This window comes from Tetrao urogallus (genome assembly GCF_951394365.1).
Source record: "Tetrao urogallus genome assembly, chromosome: 1".
Taxonomy (NCBI): domain Eukaryota; kingdom Metazoa; phylum Chordata; class Aves; order Galliformes; family Phasianidae; genus Tetrao; species Tetrao urogallus.
In genome coordinates this window covers 132614989-132633320 of record NC_136813.1, presented here as the reverse complement: position 1 = coordinate 132633320, position 18332 = coordinate 132614989, and the positions used below count along the sequence as shown (strand labels likewise).

Genomic DNA, 18332 nt, shown 5'->3' with positions numbered 1-18332 from the left:
TAAGTCAGTAGGAAGCTGGCAGAGTCTGGGGAATTCTTTGTTTAAGGTTTTTTGAGAATGGATTTTGTAGAAAACTTCTCAGGTTTGGATTTGTGTGACTTTGAATGCTGAAAGGAAGGACTGTTACGTGTGTACCCGTGCTAGGAGGGGAGCCCCAGCTCAGGTGCTGTGGATCAGCAGTGTGTGGGTCAGAGATGGCGCTTCTGTGTTTAAAAGGGAGCAAGCTGGCCTTAAATAAACCAAAAAGCACCACCACCAACAAAACCCAAAACATAAACTATGTTGCAAAATGGAATTGGCTTTGTGTGCTCCTTCTGACATGTAAGAACATACAGTTTTGCTTCATTTCACATCCAGCAGTGTTCATGGATGAATGATGCAATAGGTGAGGGCAGTTGCTTATTGCCTTGTGGCAGGGCCTGCTTTGTGGTCCCACAGGCTGGGATGGGGTTCCCCTCTACTGCCGCTTTGCTGATGGCTGCTGTGTCCCTGCTGTTCTTGTGGGCATGGGGCTGCTTTAACCCCAGCTGCATCCTCTCCTTTCTGAAGGCGAGGCATTGACATGGGGGAAGATGCCCCATCTGCAGCCACTCAGTGGGTTGTGTCCCTGGATCTGCTCTGAAGCAGAGATGGATGTTTTGGATATGCTGGATAACTTGTGTGCACATGAGGGGTAAAGTCATTCTTTGGCTCTTCTCTTTAGGTGGTTATATTGCTAGTAGTGCAGGAGGTGGGTGCAGGGCAGATGACAATACGTCTGCCAGGGAAACATTTCTTACACAAAGGGCCCAATGGAGCATTAAATAAGAAGTGTCTTCTCTCTTATATAGCAGCAGCAGAAGTAAGGAAGACAAATGCTTTGAGGATTTTTTTAAAGTGTTTTCATAGTGGGGTGAAAGGCCTGAGTGTGGGGTATTTTGCAGCATTTAGTGGAGCGCCAGCTGCATTTTGGTTGCTTGGTCCCTTCTTTACATACTTCCCATCTTTAGGGCCTTAGAGAAATATCTGACAATTCAGAAAGAATTTGTACCTTCTTCTTCCCCAGTCCCTGTAACCTAAACGCATGTTTAGACAGAAAGTCTGTTGTGTCTCCTCTTTCCCTCTAGGAACACTCCATTAGCTGGAAAGGTCGCTTACAGACTCAAGTGCTGAGCCTGTTGTGCTTGGTCAGCACTGGAGCAGGCCCTGGGGAAGTCACCAGAAGGTTGTGTAGCCTTAGCGACAGTGTTCTTATTGAGCTGGGTGCTGGGCTCCTTGCACTACTGCAGGTGTGAATTAGGGAACAGAGAGGCTTTCTTCTATCTTCAAGCACTCTGAAGTAATCCTTAATTTTAATCAGCCTGGTCTGATTACCTTGAAGTGGGTGAGGCAACCTCTGTTCAGTAGATCTCTTGCAGCAGGCAAAGGCAAGGCAGCGGACTATCTACTTATTTAAAAAAAAAAAAAAAAAAAGCATCTGGAATTATTCTCACTTGTGTTACTTACTCCCTTCCCAAAAGTGCCTCAATATGTCCTTGAGTGGCCTGTACCTTAACAAAGTATCTACCTTAGACCCATTTCTTCTTCACCTTATCCTTGTCTGCAGCACATCCGCAAGCTGAGATGATAAAACAAAGGGCTGGACCTGCAAAACGTGTGGAACGCTGCATTCTGCATGCCTCTGTGCACAGCTGAGAGACCTGGGTTGGAAGCTACAGCCTGAACTAAACGCATAGGGAACTACCGTGGGTAGCATACTAAATAAGGAGCTGTCAGGAAAACAGCTTTAGAGATGAGGTGAAGCTTAACTTTCAGTTGTGCTTAACTCTAGGCTCTGCTCACCTGGGCACTGGGGCTGGGAACTGGGAAAGGTCTTTTTTTTCTTTCAGAAAACAAACCTGGAACAAGAACTGAAACCTGGAGTCCCAGTGTTGTAGAGCAGCCCAACCCACCCTCCTGTTGCAGCCACATGCCGTGTAGGAGCATGGTGAGGGGATCCAGGCTGCTGGTCCATAGCATGATACAGCTGAGCCAGCTGCTTGGCTCAGCTGAAATCAGAATAGGGTGAGTAGGAGATAAATAACTTGGCTGCCCAGAATACTGAAGGTGGCTGGTGCCTAAAATACTAGGTCTAATCTCGTGATGAAGCAAGCCAGAGATGGCAAAGCAACCCAGGCTGCAGGCTTCTGACTGGTCAGATGTCAGTCCTTAAGCATCTGCTTGCTCCAGGTCTGAGCAGCAGCTCCTTGCAGTGGAAGTGTGGTCTTTTCTGTATTGCATCAGGGTTTGGACAGCAGCAGCTTAACTTCAGGATGCTGTAGTACTGGCAGCTGGCTCCTTCTTTCCTAACCTGCCTGCCTGTTGTCTTGCCTGGGGCTGTGCTCTGGGGGTGAAAGCTGTAGTGCTGAATGCTTTTGCACAGGACAAGGTCTGTTGCCAGAATCCTGTTTCCTTTTTACCTAGCTCTGAACTCAACTAGGCTGACAATTTGGACTGTGTTTTTAAACTAATCAATGCTTTCTAATGGTCACAACTGGAAAAGTGTTAAAGTTAGTTAGTTTGAAAAAGTTTAGTCTTTCCTTTCATTGTAATGATGTAGTCAACAAAATAATTGAGGTCATAAAGCTTTCCTTCCTTGAACCCACAGGGGTATGGCAGTCCTAGCAAAGCCCTGCTAAGGCAGGTGTTACTATCAGGCAGAAATCAACATGCTTTTGGCAGCACAGTCGTTCCTTCACTGAACCAGAACGAGTGCATGCTTTAAAATGTGTCTCTAAGAATGTAATTCCTAGATTGTTTAGCTGTGAATGTTTGGGAGGAGGGGAGGAGTGAGCACTCACCCCACCCACCATGGGTACACGGAGCCCAGGTCCTCCATAGAATGTCTCATTTTAGGCACAAAACATACTGAAAGCTGACTTGTCTTGTATGTTTTCTACTCCAGTAGGTCATAGACAGGAGAATGTGTTTCCCAGTGAAGCACGGAGCAGTGAGGCGCTTTACTGCCTGTACCTATTGAAGGCAGAAGCTGTGCATAACTCGTTTGGCTCAGTCTGCTTCACTTCAGTACTAGGAGGCTACAAGAGCAGCAGCGCTTTGACTGTGTGCATCTGTGCTGTGCTTCAAAGTGCAAGCTATGTATTGCCATAAAAATAACAACAAACAAACAGGGTGGGAGGGGGTCACATGTAATCCACCAGCAGTCACTCTGGTCCTCCAAGCTCAGGCCCCTATGGAGCAGGATGTACAGCGCTCGCTTTATGCAAAGGCTCTGCAGCTGCTTGTGGTCATGGCTGGAGAACAAGAGCTGCACCAGCTTGGAAGGGGGCAGCTGCAACATTACCAATACAGCCAGGGGAACCAGAACACATTGCTCAGCTTCACCTCCTGTGTTAAATGACTTGGTCACTTTTTTCAGTCTCTTAGGTAGGCTGACTTGCTTCCTCCTGGGTAGAAGTCTATGGTATGCTGTAGGAGAGGGGGAGCTGCAGTTAGCTTCCAGTGGAAGCTGCTTTTGATCTCCCTGCAGTATCTGCAGGGGAGGCAAGGAACACTATTGAGTTGGACAGAACAAGCTGCAGAGGATGCATCTTATTGCTATACCTTTAGGGGGTCTCTCCCCATTTTTATCTTGCATTATAAGCTTTTATTCAAGTGTAAAGCTAAAACCCACTCGGGTTAAGTAGCAAAGTCTAATGGGACGGACTCCATGTGTACGTCTGGTCTTCCACCAGGCTTCTGCTGGCTGGCAGCAGGGAGTGCAGGTCCTGTTCCTGAGAGACTGAGCTGGGGGAAAAAGTCGAGCCTGGGCTGAGGGCATCCCCTGCCCCAGGAACTGATCATACTATTCCTTTTAATATGCAAGTGCAGCTCTCTTGGGGAAAGCTACCTAAAGCTTCTTGTGCCATTTGGTTAATAAAAGTGTTTCCACCTTTAAAAGAAAGTTATTTCCAGCTTCGTTGTTCTAGAATCAGTTTAAGTGAAGGGGTATATGCATTTTTCCCTCTACCACTGGGACACTGCTGTAAGACCATGCCCCCAGGTTGCACTTTAATAAATGGTACAGTTTTCAAAAACATGTCAGTTGTGTTTTGATATTTTTTTTTTTCCTCCCCTGTTCAAGTGCAGGTACCAGCAAACAACAGAGATCAGTTTCTGTATGCAGAGTGCACAGCCAAGAGCAAACAGCTGTTACCACTGCTCTGTTACCACTAGCAGCAGCAGCATAGCAAGAATGCTGTAAGGACTTGCACAAAAGCCCTACGTTTCTGTGAAAGGGGGGAGAAGAAATTCAGTTGCTTAACATGCACATGTCATGTCCATTTTTATTTAAAAAAAAACAAACAACAGAAAGCACCACCAATAAAAGGACATTATTTACATTATTTCTTCAGAGGCAGCTGGATCACAAGTAGAGCCTCAGCCACCACGTACGTGATGACACATACATCAAACAACCTGAGTCCAAGTCTGTTCATTGAACCTGAGATGTGAGTACAATGTGCTACTGCCCAGAGAGACACCAGGTACTCCTCCTCATTCTAGGCTGGTATCTTTTTTTTCTCTCCAGCAAGCTGCTCTGAAGCCAATGACCACCATGCCTAGAGGCATGAGCCAGGGGCTGTACCTGCATTACATCTGCTACTGATAAGGAGAGGGAAGAAAAAGAAAAAAAAAAAAAGAAAAAACACCTATTTGTAAAATGGAGAGGAGTAAGCACTATATCTTACAGGTGCTGGCAGACCAGTCATGCAGCTCTCACTACCATTGCTACTGTGCTACTCTACAAAAGCCCATCTACAAGCTCTGCCTTCCCTTTTGCAGCTGTGTCTCAAAAGTTATGAGCAGAAGTATCTGAGCAGATCAAGAAGTTAAAAAGTCTTCAGGCAGCCAGTGGCTGGAGATCTCTCACTCACGCAGCTAGGAGGAAAGAAACAGAACCGGCATTAACCACAACAGTGTCTTCTTGCAGCCACAAGCCCTCTGCCTGCCAGCCCAGCCCTTGGACTTGGGCACATGCCAGGGAGGCAAAGCAGCAGCAGCCCGCGCACCCACGAAGGCCCCTGCACTCTATGCAGATCCGTGCCTCAATGCTGCCACCTGCTGCGCATCTGTTAGCCCTCAGCCCCACATTCTGTGCTAGGACTGGCTTTGGGGGGGTCCCAGGGAAGTGAGCAAAAGCTGGATATTGCCCTCAGCCTTCGGAGCTTGCACATACCAGCAGCTCTTCCCTGCCAAGCCCCCAGAGCCGCAGGCATTATAGGAAAAACAGCAGGCATCTGGCAAGGCTTGCAGGGAGTAACCAGGGCCAGCAAGGAGACTGGCTGTGACTTGCACTGAGCTGCAGAGCTGCTGGGTAGCACTCACCATTCTGACAACGTAGTTGTGGAGGTGTTGGCTGATGTAGTTCACAGTGGTGCTGAAGACACGCTGTAGAAGGGAAGGCACCCGGTTTGCCACTTTCTTAGTTAAGAGCATTGCTAGCACCAACATGGCCTTCTCTTGCTCCAGATCTGATGGGATGGCTCTGGCAAGCCCTTCTACTGCCTGTGACAGGTACCGTGTTATCTCCTGCATAGAGGGGAGAGAGGATGTCAGTGCAGCAACTGTGCACCTGTACAGACACAGCACAAGCTGCCACGTTTCTTCCCAGGCTGTTACACGCCCAGGTGGCAGCAAGGATGACTGATGGCCTCAAAGCTCAGCTGCTCCCCCAAAAAAACAAAGAAACAAGGAAACACCACACAGCATTGGAAGAATTAGGTAGCACCTTACACATTTAGGGTGCAGCAGCTCAGAATCTGCACCTAGCCTGCCCGGTCCTGAAGTAGCCCAAGAACCCAGGAGACAGGAACCTACCTTAATCTAAACACTGTAAGTAGCAGGGCTACGTGCCTAGGGGCAAACTGGTACGGAGAAAAGCTTCACAGAAAAGTCTTCACATAGGCAGGAGCTAAAAAAGGGGTCCAGGCACAGAACAACCACTACCTCACTTCTGCTTCTCCACTCCCCTCAAAATAAAATCATTTCAATCCTGCCTTTTCAAGCCCAAGCAGACCTCAAATCAAAGGCAGCTTTAACTTCATCGCAGGCAGAGAAAAACCAAGCAAGCTAAATATCCAGTTATGCAGTTATCTCTTGAAGAAGCCAAAAGGCTCTGGAGAAGCAAATTGTGGCTGTTGATCCAGATGTGGATACTTCCCTTGCAGAGCAGTGAGGCACATTAGATGCTGGACCAGGGATGCTAAGTCTCATCCCATCATAAGCTAAGAGAGAACCTGCACTGGAGAGAAGAGAGAAGCAGTGGAGGTGCCACCCACAGAGGCCTTTTCAGCAGGTTACCCGTACCAGCCCAAACCCACTGCTACTCCCAACACCAACAGCCTGTGAGCCAGAGGATTAAGGCACCGTAAGAGGGAGCACTGGATCTCACTGCTTGCTGAGTCTCAGTGTTCAGTGATACACACAAGCCAAACTTCTGCCAGATTTGTCCATCTGACAAGCAGCTGACATGCAGGACCCAGCATCAAAGATCTTAAAATTACCTCTGAAAGTCAACCCTGCTCCACAACCTCACTTTCCCCGCCTGCAGAAAGGGACAGAGCCCAAGCAACTCACTTTGCAGGGCAAAGGCTGCCAAGGATACAGGCTCACCATAGCATCTTCTCTAACAGAACTTCACATCAAATATTAACATTTCAGATTAATTTCAGAAGTGCAGTAATGAAGGCATCAAATTAGCAAAGGCGTTGCAAACTTGCTGCTTCAGTCACAGCACGAAAGACTCAACGTTTGTAAGGGGAGCTACTCATCAGATTGCTTTTCACTCACCTCTCTAGGCAGATTCTCATTCAGAAAATGTTGCACTAGATCATTTACTACTTTTGCTTTGATTTGTTTATCCAGCTGGTCTCCGATCTCAGCAAGCTGAGCAGCAATGGTCCGGACGATTTCTTCATTTACCTCAGGGTCAAGCACTGCCAACACACACAGCAGGATTTGGTTCACAGGCTGCAGTCACACTGGGTTCAGCACAGGTGAGGTGAGCTAGGGCATTTTGCCCATCTCCATTGCCAATCTTCCCCTACCCCCAACCTTCTTCCCATACTGCCTTTGTGACAGCCATACACACTAAATGGGGGAAGTCAGAACAATTCCAACCAAGATTTGTTCAAGATAACTACAGCCAACATTCTGTCTAGAGAGGGGAGGGAAGGAAGAGTGTGCCTGATTTCTCAACTGACAACTGCCAGGACCTGTGTCATGAACACCATCTAAAACACAGCATCTCCTTTTGGCAAAGCTTCCCGTTGTCACTTTGGGCCATGAAATCAATACATTTTGCAAGATGAGGCAATGTTGACTATAGTGGTTACTCATTACACTGCTTCACTACTTCAAGGTGCCAGCTGGCACTTTGTGGGCAACGTGCAATACCCATGCTGCTTAGGGCTAGAGAAGCAAAGAACAGTACAAGGAACTATATAAGAAATCGCCTCTGCCGCACTAGTATAGCACAGGGAATTAACTCAGTAGCAGAAAAAGAGTTGCTCCTAAATCCTAGCTGAAGTGCTGAAACGAAACTCCTTGAGGAGCAACGGGAAGCTTAACAGAACCACTTAAGATCCCACTGCTTAAGGACAGAAACCATTAGAACCAGATCTGTAGCCCTTGTCTCACATGCTACAGACTGTGCAGAGGGACAGGTGCTCAGCCACCAAGAGGGAGCTGCACTGCCAAGCATTAGCTGTCTTACCCCAAGTGATAAAACCCCAACCAATACAACCACCAGCTGTTAAGTTTCTCAGTGCAGAGAATATTGCCAACCGTCTGTCACAAGACAGTCAAGAGACAAGGAGATAGAAACAAAGCCCACCATCTTCACAGAAGGCACGTGGGGAAAAAAGAGAGCACTCACCTAGCTCACCATTCTGCAAGTGGCCACTTCGATTCCCATCGGTCTGAAGTTCCCCATCACTATCATAAGATTGAACACCTTTAACGGAACACAACATGCCCTGGCTTTGTAGGAATGGCAGCTGCTCTCTGAACTCACAGCCAGAGGACTCCGCCAGGAAAGCAAAGAGCAGCATGCGTTCCATATGGTCAGATCCATCACTATAGATATCCTAGGTGGAAGAAGAATCACTGTTAAACCCACATCATGCTGTGTAGGTTTGTACAGATGCTGTTTTTCTTACAGTGGACACCTTTTTCTGGTCTCTTTTGGGTATGGTGCACAATAATGCCCAGTTTGCAGGAGCTGAGCAAATGCACACTAACTCCTAGCCACATACATGCACACAGCACTGTGCTGGTTAATGCTGGCTGGCTCTGGTCTTACAAACCAGCAGTTGAGGTGTCAGCTCATCTCTTGAGTGGCAAGGACGAAATCCCTGATCAGGACTCCTCTTCTGAAACAAAGATGAATGCTCAGCACAAGTGACTCTATTCACACATCTGTTTCAAAGGTTTTCCCTGTATTTGGAAATTGGGCACCCTACTTCCTGTACAGAACTAAGCCAACAGTTCCCCATTTAACTTTAATCAGAGCACAGCAGTAACAAGGTGGGGAGCAGAGATAACAGATAGCATAAGCCTGCAAAAAAACTCAAGTTTGCATTCCTTTTCCCTCTTGAATGGGATCTAGACAAGATCCATAAAAAACATATTTAGATCCCTGCACAGTCAGGCAGCTGCTCATAAGAATAGCAAGACAGCAGACCATTGGTGCCTCATATCCATTTGCTTGCAGTAAGCAGGCACATGCTGCTTCTGCTGTCACATGCTGTCTTCCATCAGGGCAGCACAGAGTGCCCAGGTGGGTTAGGCTGAGGAGGTCCAGCAGGTGGGCAGTGATGAGAGCAAGAAGTCCCACAGGGCCTCAACCAACCAAGACCTTTGCAGGAAAACAGAAGGCTGTCCAGTAACCCCAATTAAACAGCTGATGAAGCAGGATGTGTGAGTGCAGAAATGAAACAACAAAAATAAAATCCCTACTCTTGTACCCAGACTATCTGCTCATGCAGTAAGAAGGTGCTGAGGCTTGAACAGATCTACCTAAAGGAATCAAGGTTAAAAGAAAATTGGTTTGCCTTGCAATTTCATAGACTAATGGGTAATCAACCAGGATGAGCCTAAGAATTAAAACAGTACACCCTTGGTTAAGTGGAATCTTCCAAGGTCACTCCATATCTACATAACTATATCAGTGCTGTCACAGTGTGCTGTGATGGCCTATGCAACAGCAGAAAAATTGTGATGAATGTGTTAGAAATAATCAGGGACACAATGTTTGCTGAGGGGATCAGGCAGAGGAAGGACAGAACAAGGACAATGAGTCTGGAAATAAAAACAAGAGGGAAATAAGGTACAATCAAAGATAAAGCACACCTCCCTTGAGTATGGGTGTCTACAGACAATAGTGAAGGTCACTGGGTGCCCCAAGCACCCCAGGGCACCACACAAGCACAATGAACAACCCACCTGACTTACATTTCTGTTCAAAAGACTTGTGGGAAAGCAGAACACAAAGAGGGCTAGAATCATGCCTTGCAACCACGCTTAATGCTAGAGGGTGACAGAAGTTTGAATGGGTTTATGGGGTTTGCAACATGCACATGAGAAACAGTAGCTCTGAAATCACATTTATTATAGTGTTTTGTGCAATATTCATTTGATCACAGTGATGGGTCAAGTAGCTTATTTATTAGTTTCAGTGGTTTGCTACTTAATAAGCACCACTGCCTCTTAAATCAGTTGCATCTCACACCTGAAGTCTAATGGGAGAGTCTCACACTGTGGTAACAAGGAAGCAGCTTGCAAGCTAAACGGTTCCATCCACCTTCTGTCTGTATTCATGATGGAGGGGTGCAGCATCAGAGACTCCAGCAGGAACTCTGAGGAAGACGAGAAGGGCACAAGCCAGCACTTTTTGAGACTCATCCCCTTCCAGGTACTTCTGAACAAGCACATAAGAGAAGTGACTTCAGTGGCATTTAAAACTAACCTGTTCCATGACAGATTCAGAGATAGAACAGCTCGTCAGTCTGTTTCAGATCAGAAGTCCTTGTCCTGCAAGAGCAAGAAAGAAAATGGTAAATGGAAAAAACAAACCCCAACACACTTACCTTCAAGCAGCGCCCATAGGTCTTGTAGAAATTGACCTTTCTAGAGATACACACATTTCTGGAGAGAAGTGCCAATGAACAAGGCTGAGAGAATAGCAGCTGTTCTGGCAGGAAGGGCCCTAAATCAGGTGAATCAGGTAGGGGAAAATGCCTACCTGCCATAGATATGTAGCAGACAGCGATGCAACATGACCTACAAATGGGGCTTAAAGCCCCTTTAGGTGGTGCCAGAAATGAGAGCAAAGGCCATTTGTAGTGCCAGAGCAGGAAAGCAGGGTTATCGCAGAAAAGATTCCAGCCCTCTAAAAGCAGTTCATGTCTCCAGGTTTTCCAGGTTCCTGATAACCAACTGAGAGCCAGTGAGCTGCTCAGGTCTGTGTGCACAGTAGCATATTCCTAAGTGAAGCACCCAGGTGACATTACAACACATCTACAGGATTTGAAGTGCTCCCACCCCATACGCCTAGAGATGTTTGGATACACTCCGGCTTTGTTTCAGTACGTGTTCCTAGATATTTGTTGAAAAGGAAGGGCTGGATCAAGTGCCAAAGGCTTCCAGGCACATCAACAAAACTAAGCCTGCAGAGAAGTTTGATTAGAAGATGGGGAAAACCAGCAGGTCACAACCAGGGCTGACAACCCACAGCCTGCCTTACACCTGGACAGTGCCTGGGGAATAGGTACGTGGGGAGCAGGGAGGGGTGCAGAGCATGCTGCAGAGAGCAGCCTCCCTCACTCACCAGAAAACCAGCGCCTGCTAAGAGCACAATGCTCTCTCCTCACCTAGGCAGTGAGGTAGGTGGGTGGGTCAGACCAGCAGACCAAATAGCCACATCCGGTACAGGAAGGCACAACGCGGAGACCATCAAGCAAAGACAAGGCAAGGAGGGGAGGAATACAGACTGCACATCTGCATTTGCTTCCTCACACGCACGGCCATACAACTGCATGCAGAATTCCCTATGGTAAGCTGACTTCATGAGCACTGCGTTCCCACCAGGCCTCTTCCATGTTGGGCAATAACCTGGCTGCAGTGCAGGTACCTGCTGACCCGCGTTAGGGTGAGAGCACACAAGAGCTCACCCATCCAGATCACCAGCTGACTACCAGAGACTTGGACTCAGGATGATGCATTAAGTTTTAGAGCAGGAGGGTTTCCAAACTGTGTTTTAAGCAATTAGGTGTGCAGATGGGAAAAGAGGAAGGAAGTGAAAGCAGAAGTACACTCAAACTCTGAAGGAAGCCAAGTTACAACTTCAAGAGACCAGGAATTTCCCAGCTTTTCGAAGACTTAGAAGCTTCCAATGCCAAAACACAACCTGAAATACGTTTTTAAAATAAAAAAAAAAAAAAATAAATAAAAAAAAAATAAAAAAAATACCAAGAGCCCAGAGGCAGCTTTTCAACCATGAAATCTTTTTCATTTAGTCATTACACTAAGCTTCTGGCTTCCTAAAACAAATTCAACTTCTGCTGCTTTGCACTGCACTATTTTTATGGTCAGTTCAGATCCCAATTGCTGCCACTCACCCCTACCCCAAAGAGCAGGCTGGTTGGTTAGAGAGAGTCCCTCTGTTCTCCTGGGACCTGACAGGAGCTCTGGAACAGCACGGGGCTACCTTTCTCCTGACCTTTGTCTTTGCTGGAGGTCAAATGTTTATTAAGGTTGGAGAACTTCTTATACCCTCACTTCCCTCCTGGTCCCAGGGATGCTTTTTCAGGTCCATGGCAGCACTGGGGCTTTGTGTAGAACTGAGAAGCTGTCCAGAAGCAGCTGCATCATCCTCTTCCCACAGCAGAGATGCAGGTGTTTTGCAGCACTGACAGAGCTGTGACGCAACACAAGCCACTACAGCTGCATGTACACAAACATCCAGATGTACAAGTGAAACTAGCTGAGTAGTTTTTCCTCTTACAGTGCTTTACAAGAAGTGGACCACTGCCACCCAAACCCAGGCAAACTGTTAAAGGGTGACTGCCTTCTTCCTTCTGGAGGGGTATTCCAGAACACTGCTGGAGGGTCAGCTGAGCAGTCAGAGGGTAAGCTGCCAAGAACGAACACCAGCCTGTGTACAGAGAAATGGAATCTTTCTTGCAAAATACTGCTTAAAAACCCAAATTCCCTCATTTTTATTCACGCTGCTGTGAAACCTGTTTGGCTCAATCCAAACACCTATGAAAGAAGCAATCAAAGGCAGAGGTGCTACTGCCTTCTCCCATTCCTTGCTCTAGAAGAGGAGACAGACTATTCTAGCCCAAAATAAAAAAGGAAAATGGACATTCTACTCTATTCTCAAATCAGCAAATACAAGAACTAACAACAGGGAGACCCAGACCTATTCTGGGCACACCCATACATGCTCGTAGGCATTTTGCTGAGTAGGGTTGGAAAGGCAGAGCACAAGAGCTTCACACAAGCTTGCGCGAGTGCATTGTCAACACAGTAAGGGGAGCTTGATCCAGCTGGAACACACACATTACTCATGTGAATTCCTAGGAAGCTGCAGCAAGCCCTGTGTGCCTGGCTACAGCTCTGAAGATCCTAATGTCACATTCTGACAGCACTCCGTGCTTTTCAAAGACAGAAGGTGTTAAGCAACCCTTGCCCTGTCACAGCTTCCAGGGTCCCTGCTGCTCCCAGAGACACTAATGGGGTGTGCAGTGTTCTTCCCATCATGGGATCATCCAAGCTTTATAGACACTCCTCAGGGCTGGTCCACAAGAAATAAGACATTCAAAAAATACTTTAAGAAGTCACCCATCCTAATTGCCAATTACAAGGTTGTCCACTCTTGTTTCCTGCCTTAGCTTACGTGCAGCAGTCAACAATACCCACCACACCCTCCGATATTTATACTGAAAAAATTAACACAAAGGCTAGAAGATGATGGATAATTCCCCATTAACTCTTCCCTACATTAAGCAATCACCACCCTGGCAGTAAAAAAAAATCCCCGAGGCACTCCAGCCTTTGGCTAACAAAGCTCTACGTGGGTGGTCAAAAACACATGTGAGAACAAGAAAAAAAATAAATTCTATCACTACATTTTCAAAAGTATTTAATTAGCCAGTAGCTCCAGAGACCTCAAATTTCAGCTAATTGCCTTGAATAAATATAAGGGGGTTTGATACTTCTTCCACTCACTGAAAGATGTCTCATCTACAATCAAACAGAAGCCTTTAGTACAAAAAATAGAAAATGCCTACTAACTCCATCTCACTCACAGTAAAACTAGATAATCTAGTCAGGCTGTTTTATAGCTGCTAGAAGTCTTGGAAAATATTCACAGAATCGTTTGAGTTGGAAGGGATCATTAATGGCTGTCTGGCCCAACCCCCCTGCAGTGAACAGGGACACCTACAGGTAGATCAGGCTGCTCAGATCCCCATCCAGCCTGACCTTGGGTGTCTGCATGGATGGGGCATCCACATCTCCAGGCAACCTGCACCAGTGCCTCCTTATCTTTATCATAAGGACATTTTTTCCTCATATCCAATCTAAATCTCCCCTTTTAGTTTGAAACCATTTCACAGCATGCCCTGCTGAAGAGCCTGTCCTCTTCTTTCTTAAAGCCCCTCTTTAGGTATTGAAAGGCTGCTAAAAATTCACCTCAGAGTCTTGTCTTCTCCATGCTGAACAGCCCCAGTTCTCAGCCTGTCCCCACAGAGGAGCTGTTCCATCCCTGGGATCATTTTGTGGCCTTCCTTGACACATGCTCCAACAGGTCTGTGTCTCTTCTGTACTGAGGACTCCACATCTTGATGCAGTACTCCAGGTACTTCACCAGCACAAAGCAGAGGGGCAGGATCACCTCCCTGACCTGCTGCCCACACTTCTGATGCAGCCCAGGATATAGTTTGCTTTCTGAACTGCAAGGACACACTGCTGGCTCATGCCCAGTTTGCCATCCACCAGCACCCCCAGGTCCTTTTTGACAGGGCTGTGGTCTACCCTTTCATCCTATAGCTCGTACTAATAGGATGGTTGCTACAACCCAGGTCCCAGACCTCACAATTGGTTACCTGGGCCCACTGCTCTTGCCATCTAGGTCTCTCTGGATGAGCCTAGCAGCACTGTCCCTGCTTCCACTGTCTGTGCATTCTCTTCTTACTCTCCATCTCAACCAGCAGGTCCTGGTTCAGCCATGCTGGTCTCTTGCCTTCCTTTCCTGACTTCCTTAATGGGGATGCAAAGCCCTAAGGAAAGCTCCCTTAAAGATCTGCCAGCTCTGCTCCCCTGCCTTTGAAGGTGGTTTCCCAGAGGGTTTTGCTGACTAACTCCCTGAAGAGCTGGAAGTTCGCATCGCTAAAACTTGGCATCCTGATTTACTTTACTAATTTACATTCTATGAAATATAATTTGTTTTTAAAATGAAATACCAATGAATTTAATGTATTACTTGTTTTCAGTCTCAGTTGTAAGCCAGCACTGTATCAAGGAGGAGACTCAGCAGCAGTCCCTCATTAGCAAAGAGATGCAGCTTGAAGTCTGCTTATGTTTCTTGTTGCTATCTATACACCGACAGTTCTTTATCTCCTTATTTCCTCTTTCCATACAAGAGTGTTCAGTTTTTAAGTGAGCAATGAAACAGTGCCAAACAAATGAATTGCTGTAACTTGAGGGAAAGTAACCTCTATGTGAGGGAAGAAGAAAATAAACAGACAAAAACACGGAAAAGAAAGCATAAGGACAAAAATGGTTTGGGAAACCCCTCCTGGATAGTAAAAAGCTGTTGCTGTACATTAATGCAGAGCATACGATGAGCCTCACTGAGGCTTACTCAAAAGCAGAGAACACACTGGCAGTGAAAGGCAAAGTTATTTAAATTCCTCCTCCTAAAAGCCACCACATGCTACTGCAGGCCTGCAAAGGACAAACAAAACAAGCACTTCTCGTAAGTGAAGTTCTCGAAGTGCCAGAACACTAACAGATTTTACACAACAAGACTGACCTCAAAAGATGAGCTCTGAAAGTCTAAAATAGCAAGCTATCACTTCCCTGTAGCTTTTGTACACAAAGCTGCCTCAGGAGCAGAATTATTTGAGGAGCACTCAAAACAAATTGAAGTTGTTCAAACCCTTAAAGGTTCATGCAACACACGCACCTTGGACTTTCCCTGGGTTCTAATGACTGGAAGCTACAAAGGTGATGGCTTACACTTCATGCTTAAGCTTCTAATTCCCAAGGCATCATTTCTGTCACAAACAGAACTGTTAATCTGCTAAGACACTTCTGTGTTCACTCCTTTCCTGCCACTGTACAGTTCTCTCTGCCTAACCAACGCAGGCTGCCACACAGACAGACACCACAGCAGCAGTGTATCTATCTATCAGCACAGGGCACCAGTGCTTATTTCACCCTCACACACTCCAAATTCTTGCAAGAAAGAACTCTGTGGTTGCTTCCCCCAAAGCAAGCCCTCGGGGTTTCCTTCCATGCACATGCCACTGCCCAGCTGGTGTTGAGTGTATCCTGAGGGACAGCACAAGAGTTCCTATCTACACAAGGAGAGCTGTTGGAGGAAGTTCTCAATAGCTCCAGAGGCAGCCATAGAAGAGTCAGTCCCAGAATCTCTATAGCAACAGTGCTGACCTAAACCAGCTTTTATCCCTTCTTCACATCTCCAAGACAGCTCAAAAAAGAACCCATGCCATGAATAATGCCCCTGGCTTGCCACCACTTTCCCTTCAGATCTTTCACCTCTCCTCACAGCTCAGCCAGCAGTTGCTATTCTTAGCCCTATCAGACACTGTCTGGTTATGAAAGCAGACTTTCCAGCAGCAGAGCCACATGCATGTAGGACTGCCTCCTTTAACAGCTTGTCTAGATTCTGAGACACATTCTGTACAAACACCTGGTCAGACACTATCAAAGGACTTACTGTGAGCTGTCAAGATATTTATCTTTGTTTCATGTCTGGGTTAGGACTGAATTCAAGTCTTCAAAGCAAAATAATCCATCAGTCATTGAGAATGCTAACAGCCAGTACAGTGATTTCTGTCTGACACCCGAAAGAACTTCCTTTTTGGGAGTCTGAATGACATCATCATTGGAGTCAATGAAACAATACCTGTTTGTCCACTCCTGGACCCGCTGGCTTTTACTTGTTTCACAGGGAAACATTTCATTAAAGAGCTGCAAAGCTCAATACAGAAGCATTTCACAGATAGGGAAACCAAAGCACCTGGAGTTGACACAGCTTGCTCTGCCATCTGACAGGTAAAAATCCCCACTTCAAAGCATAACCACACTATTTCACTGTGTTCCCAAAAGCATGCCACAGGCAAACTGCTCTACATGACAAGTCAGCAGTCCTACAAAGTCATAAGAAAACCGTACCATAGACCTACCAAGTTCCTTATTTGAGGACTTGTAAACAGTGCCTGACTACCAGCCTTAACACCTCCAACAGATAGAGCAAGCAAAATCCACAAACGGCCCAAAACCTCAAAGAAATCCCCATCACCCTGCCACACACAATTCCTAGCCCAACAACCCAAAAGGAGCCACAGAGCCCAGATGACAGCAGATGCTGGAGCTCCTCCCCACACTTCTCTAGCTGTGGAAGAAGCCTGACTGCTCACACAGCATCTGCACACACAGTTTAGACTAAGAAAAGACAGGGAGAGAATACACAGTAAAGGTAGATAGACAGCTTGAGGATTTGCAAAAAAAAGAAAAAAAAAAAGTTTGTGCCAAGTGCAGACATTACCAACTAGAATATTATCATGATTATCTTACTGTGACAGTCCTTACCACTACTCAGTCCACCAAAGATACACCACTTGCATCAGCACTTCGGACGCCCCATGGTTTTGCCTCCTCTGTGATCCCCTGTCCTCCTAGAGAGAAATTTAACTGTAGGCTTAGGAAAGAAAACATGGGTGAGGAGAGGGAAACAAAGGTACTGCCAGGTGAAGGATAGGCTGAACAAACCCTTTTGTGCATCCACAGGTGCACATGTGCTGCCATGAAATCAAATGAGTTGTTTGGTATCACCTGGTTAATATCAAAGCTACTAACTTGGAGTTTCTCAGGACTTGTCCATCACAGACAACAGCTTCCAAAGCGCAGGCATTCTCCATGCATTTACCTCAGAGGGAGGATGCACCATTATCTTCATTTCAGATGTGGCAAAACATTGAGATGGCAGCAAGTCTATGGCACAGCATGGGCCAAAACCCATCTCCCAGACACTTGTGATTTATTTGCTAGACACTTAAGTAAGACCCCCTGCCTGTCAAGAACTGTAAGAGCTGCTTACACTCACCCATCCCTCCCACCTCTCAAGCAGGGGCACTCATTGCTCGAGGCTGTCAGCTTTTGTTTCTCTTGCTCTCAGCTTCAGACTGCTTCCTCCTTCGAGATCTGTGAATAATGCCACTTCCAAGCACTCCGCAATGAACAAAACCACAGTCTGCTCATAGCATCACTGATGGAAAAACACACCAAAACGTGCTGAATACTTCCTGTGCTCAGTAGCTTCACCTCTCAGTGTTCAGTGGCACCAAAATGGTACACAAAGACCCAACACCAACAAATGCCTACCACCTTCGCTAGACCAGTTTCATATTCGCTTCCTTAGTACAGAGTAAGCATCACAGCCTGAACAGTTTAAGTACTTGCTGTGTACTTGAACTCAGTAAACCATAGCAATTTGTTTGATGGGACTCTTCTTCCCCCTTTTTGAAAGAAAAATGGGACTGGAGACCTCCAAACAAGTTTTGGAGCAACCTTCTCATTTGAGGCATATTTAGTCTCCCTGAGGTCTGCTGCTGTGTCACACTGTTTTCATATATTCACATCTAATTCCATACATTTGGATGGAGATTCTGCTGTGAATCATAGCAATAATCTTCTAGTTATCAGAGGCAGTACTCAGACTTCTTAGGAAAAAGCACCACACAGCTTTCTCAACAGCCTTCATTTTCACTTGGCTCAACATACCCTCACCCAGCCCGTAGGTGGCACATCAATGACAACGAAGGAACACAGGTCCTCTTTAAAGAGGAGAAAAAAAAAAAAAAAAAAAAAAAAAAAAAAGAAAAGGCATGAGCTTGCAACCGCTGCGGTTTCCGTATCAGATCGGGGGCTGAAGGCAGCATGACAACACTACTTAGCAATCTTTAGAAGCCAGCCTACAGATGCAGTTGGGCTGAAGTTTAGCGAGCAGGAAGCCTGCAGAAGGAACTGCCACAGAGCTCAAAGTCAGGGCTTGGACT

At 46.4% G+C, this 18332-nt stretch overlaps 1 protein-coding gene across 1 annotated transcript; it reads right to left on the bottom strand.

The window, feature by feature from the left end:
* Nucleotides 1–4887: 4887 nt before the first annotated feature.
* On the bottom strand, nucleotides 4888–17861 carry BID (BH3 interacting domain death agonist; the record flags this gene model as incomplete). The annotated part of the gene is given in 7 exon segments (XM_079550841.1): nucleotides 4888–4899; nucleotides 5347–5550; nucleotides 6811–6956; nucleotides 7898–8108; nucleotides 9989–10025; nucleotides 10027–10053; nucleotides 17713–17861. Coding segments are annotated over 7 exon segments (786 nt in total).
* Nucleotides 17862–18332: the final 471 nt, after the last annotated feature.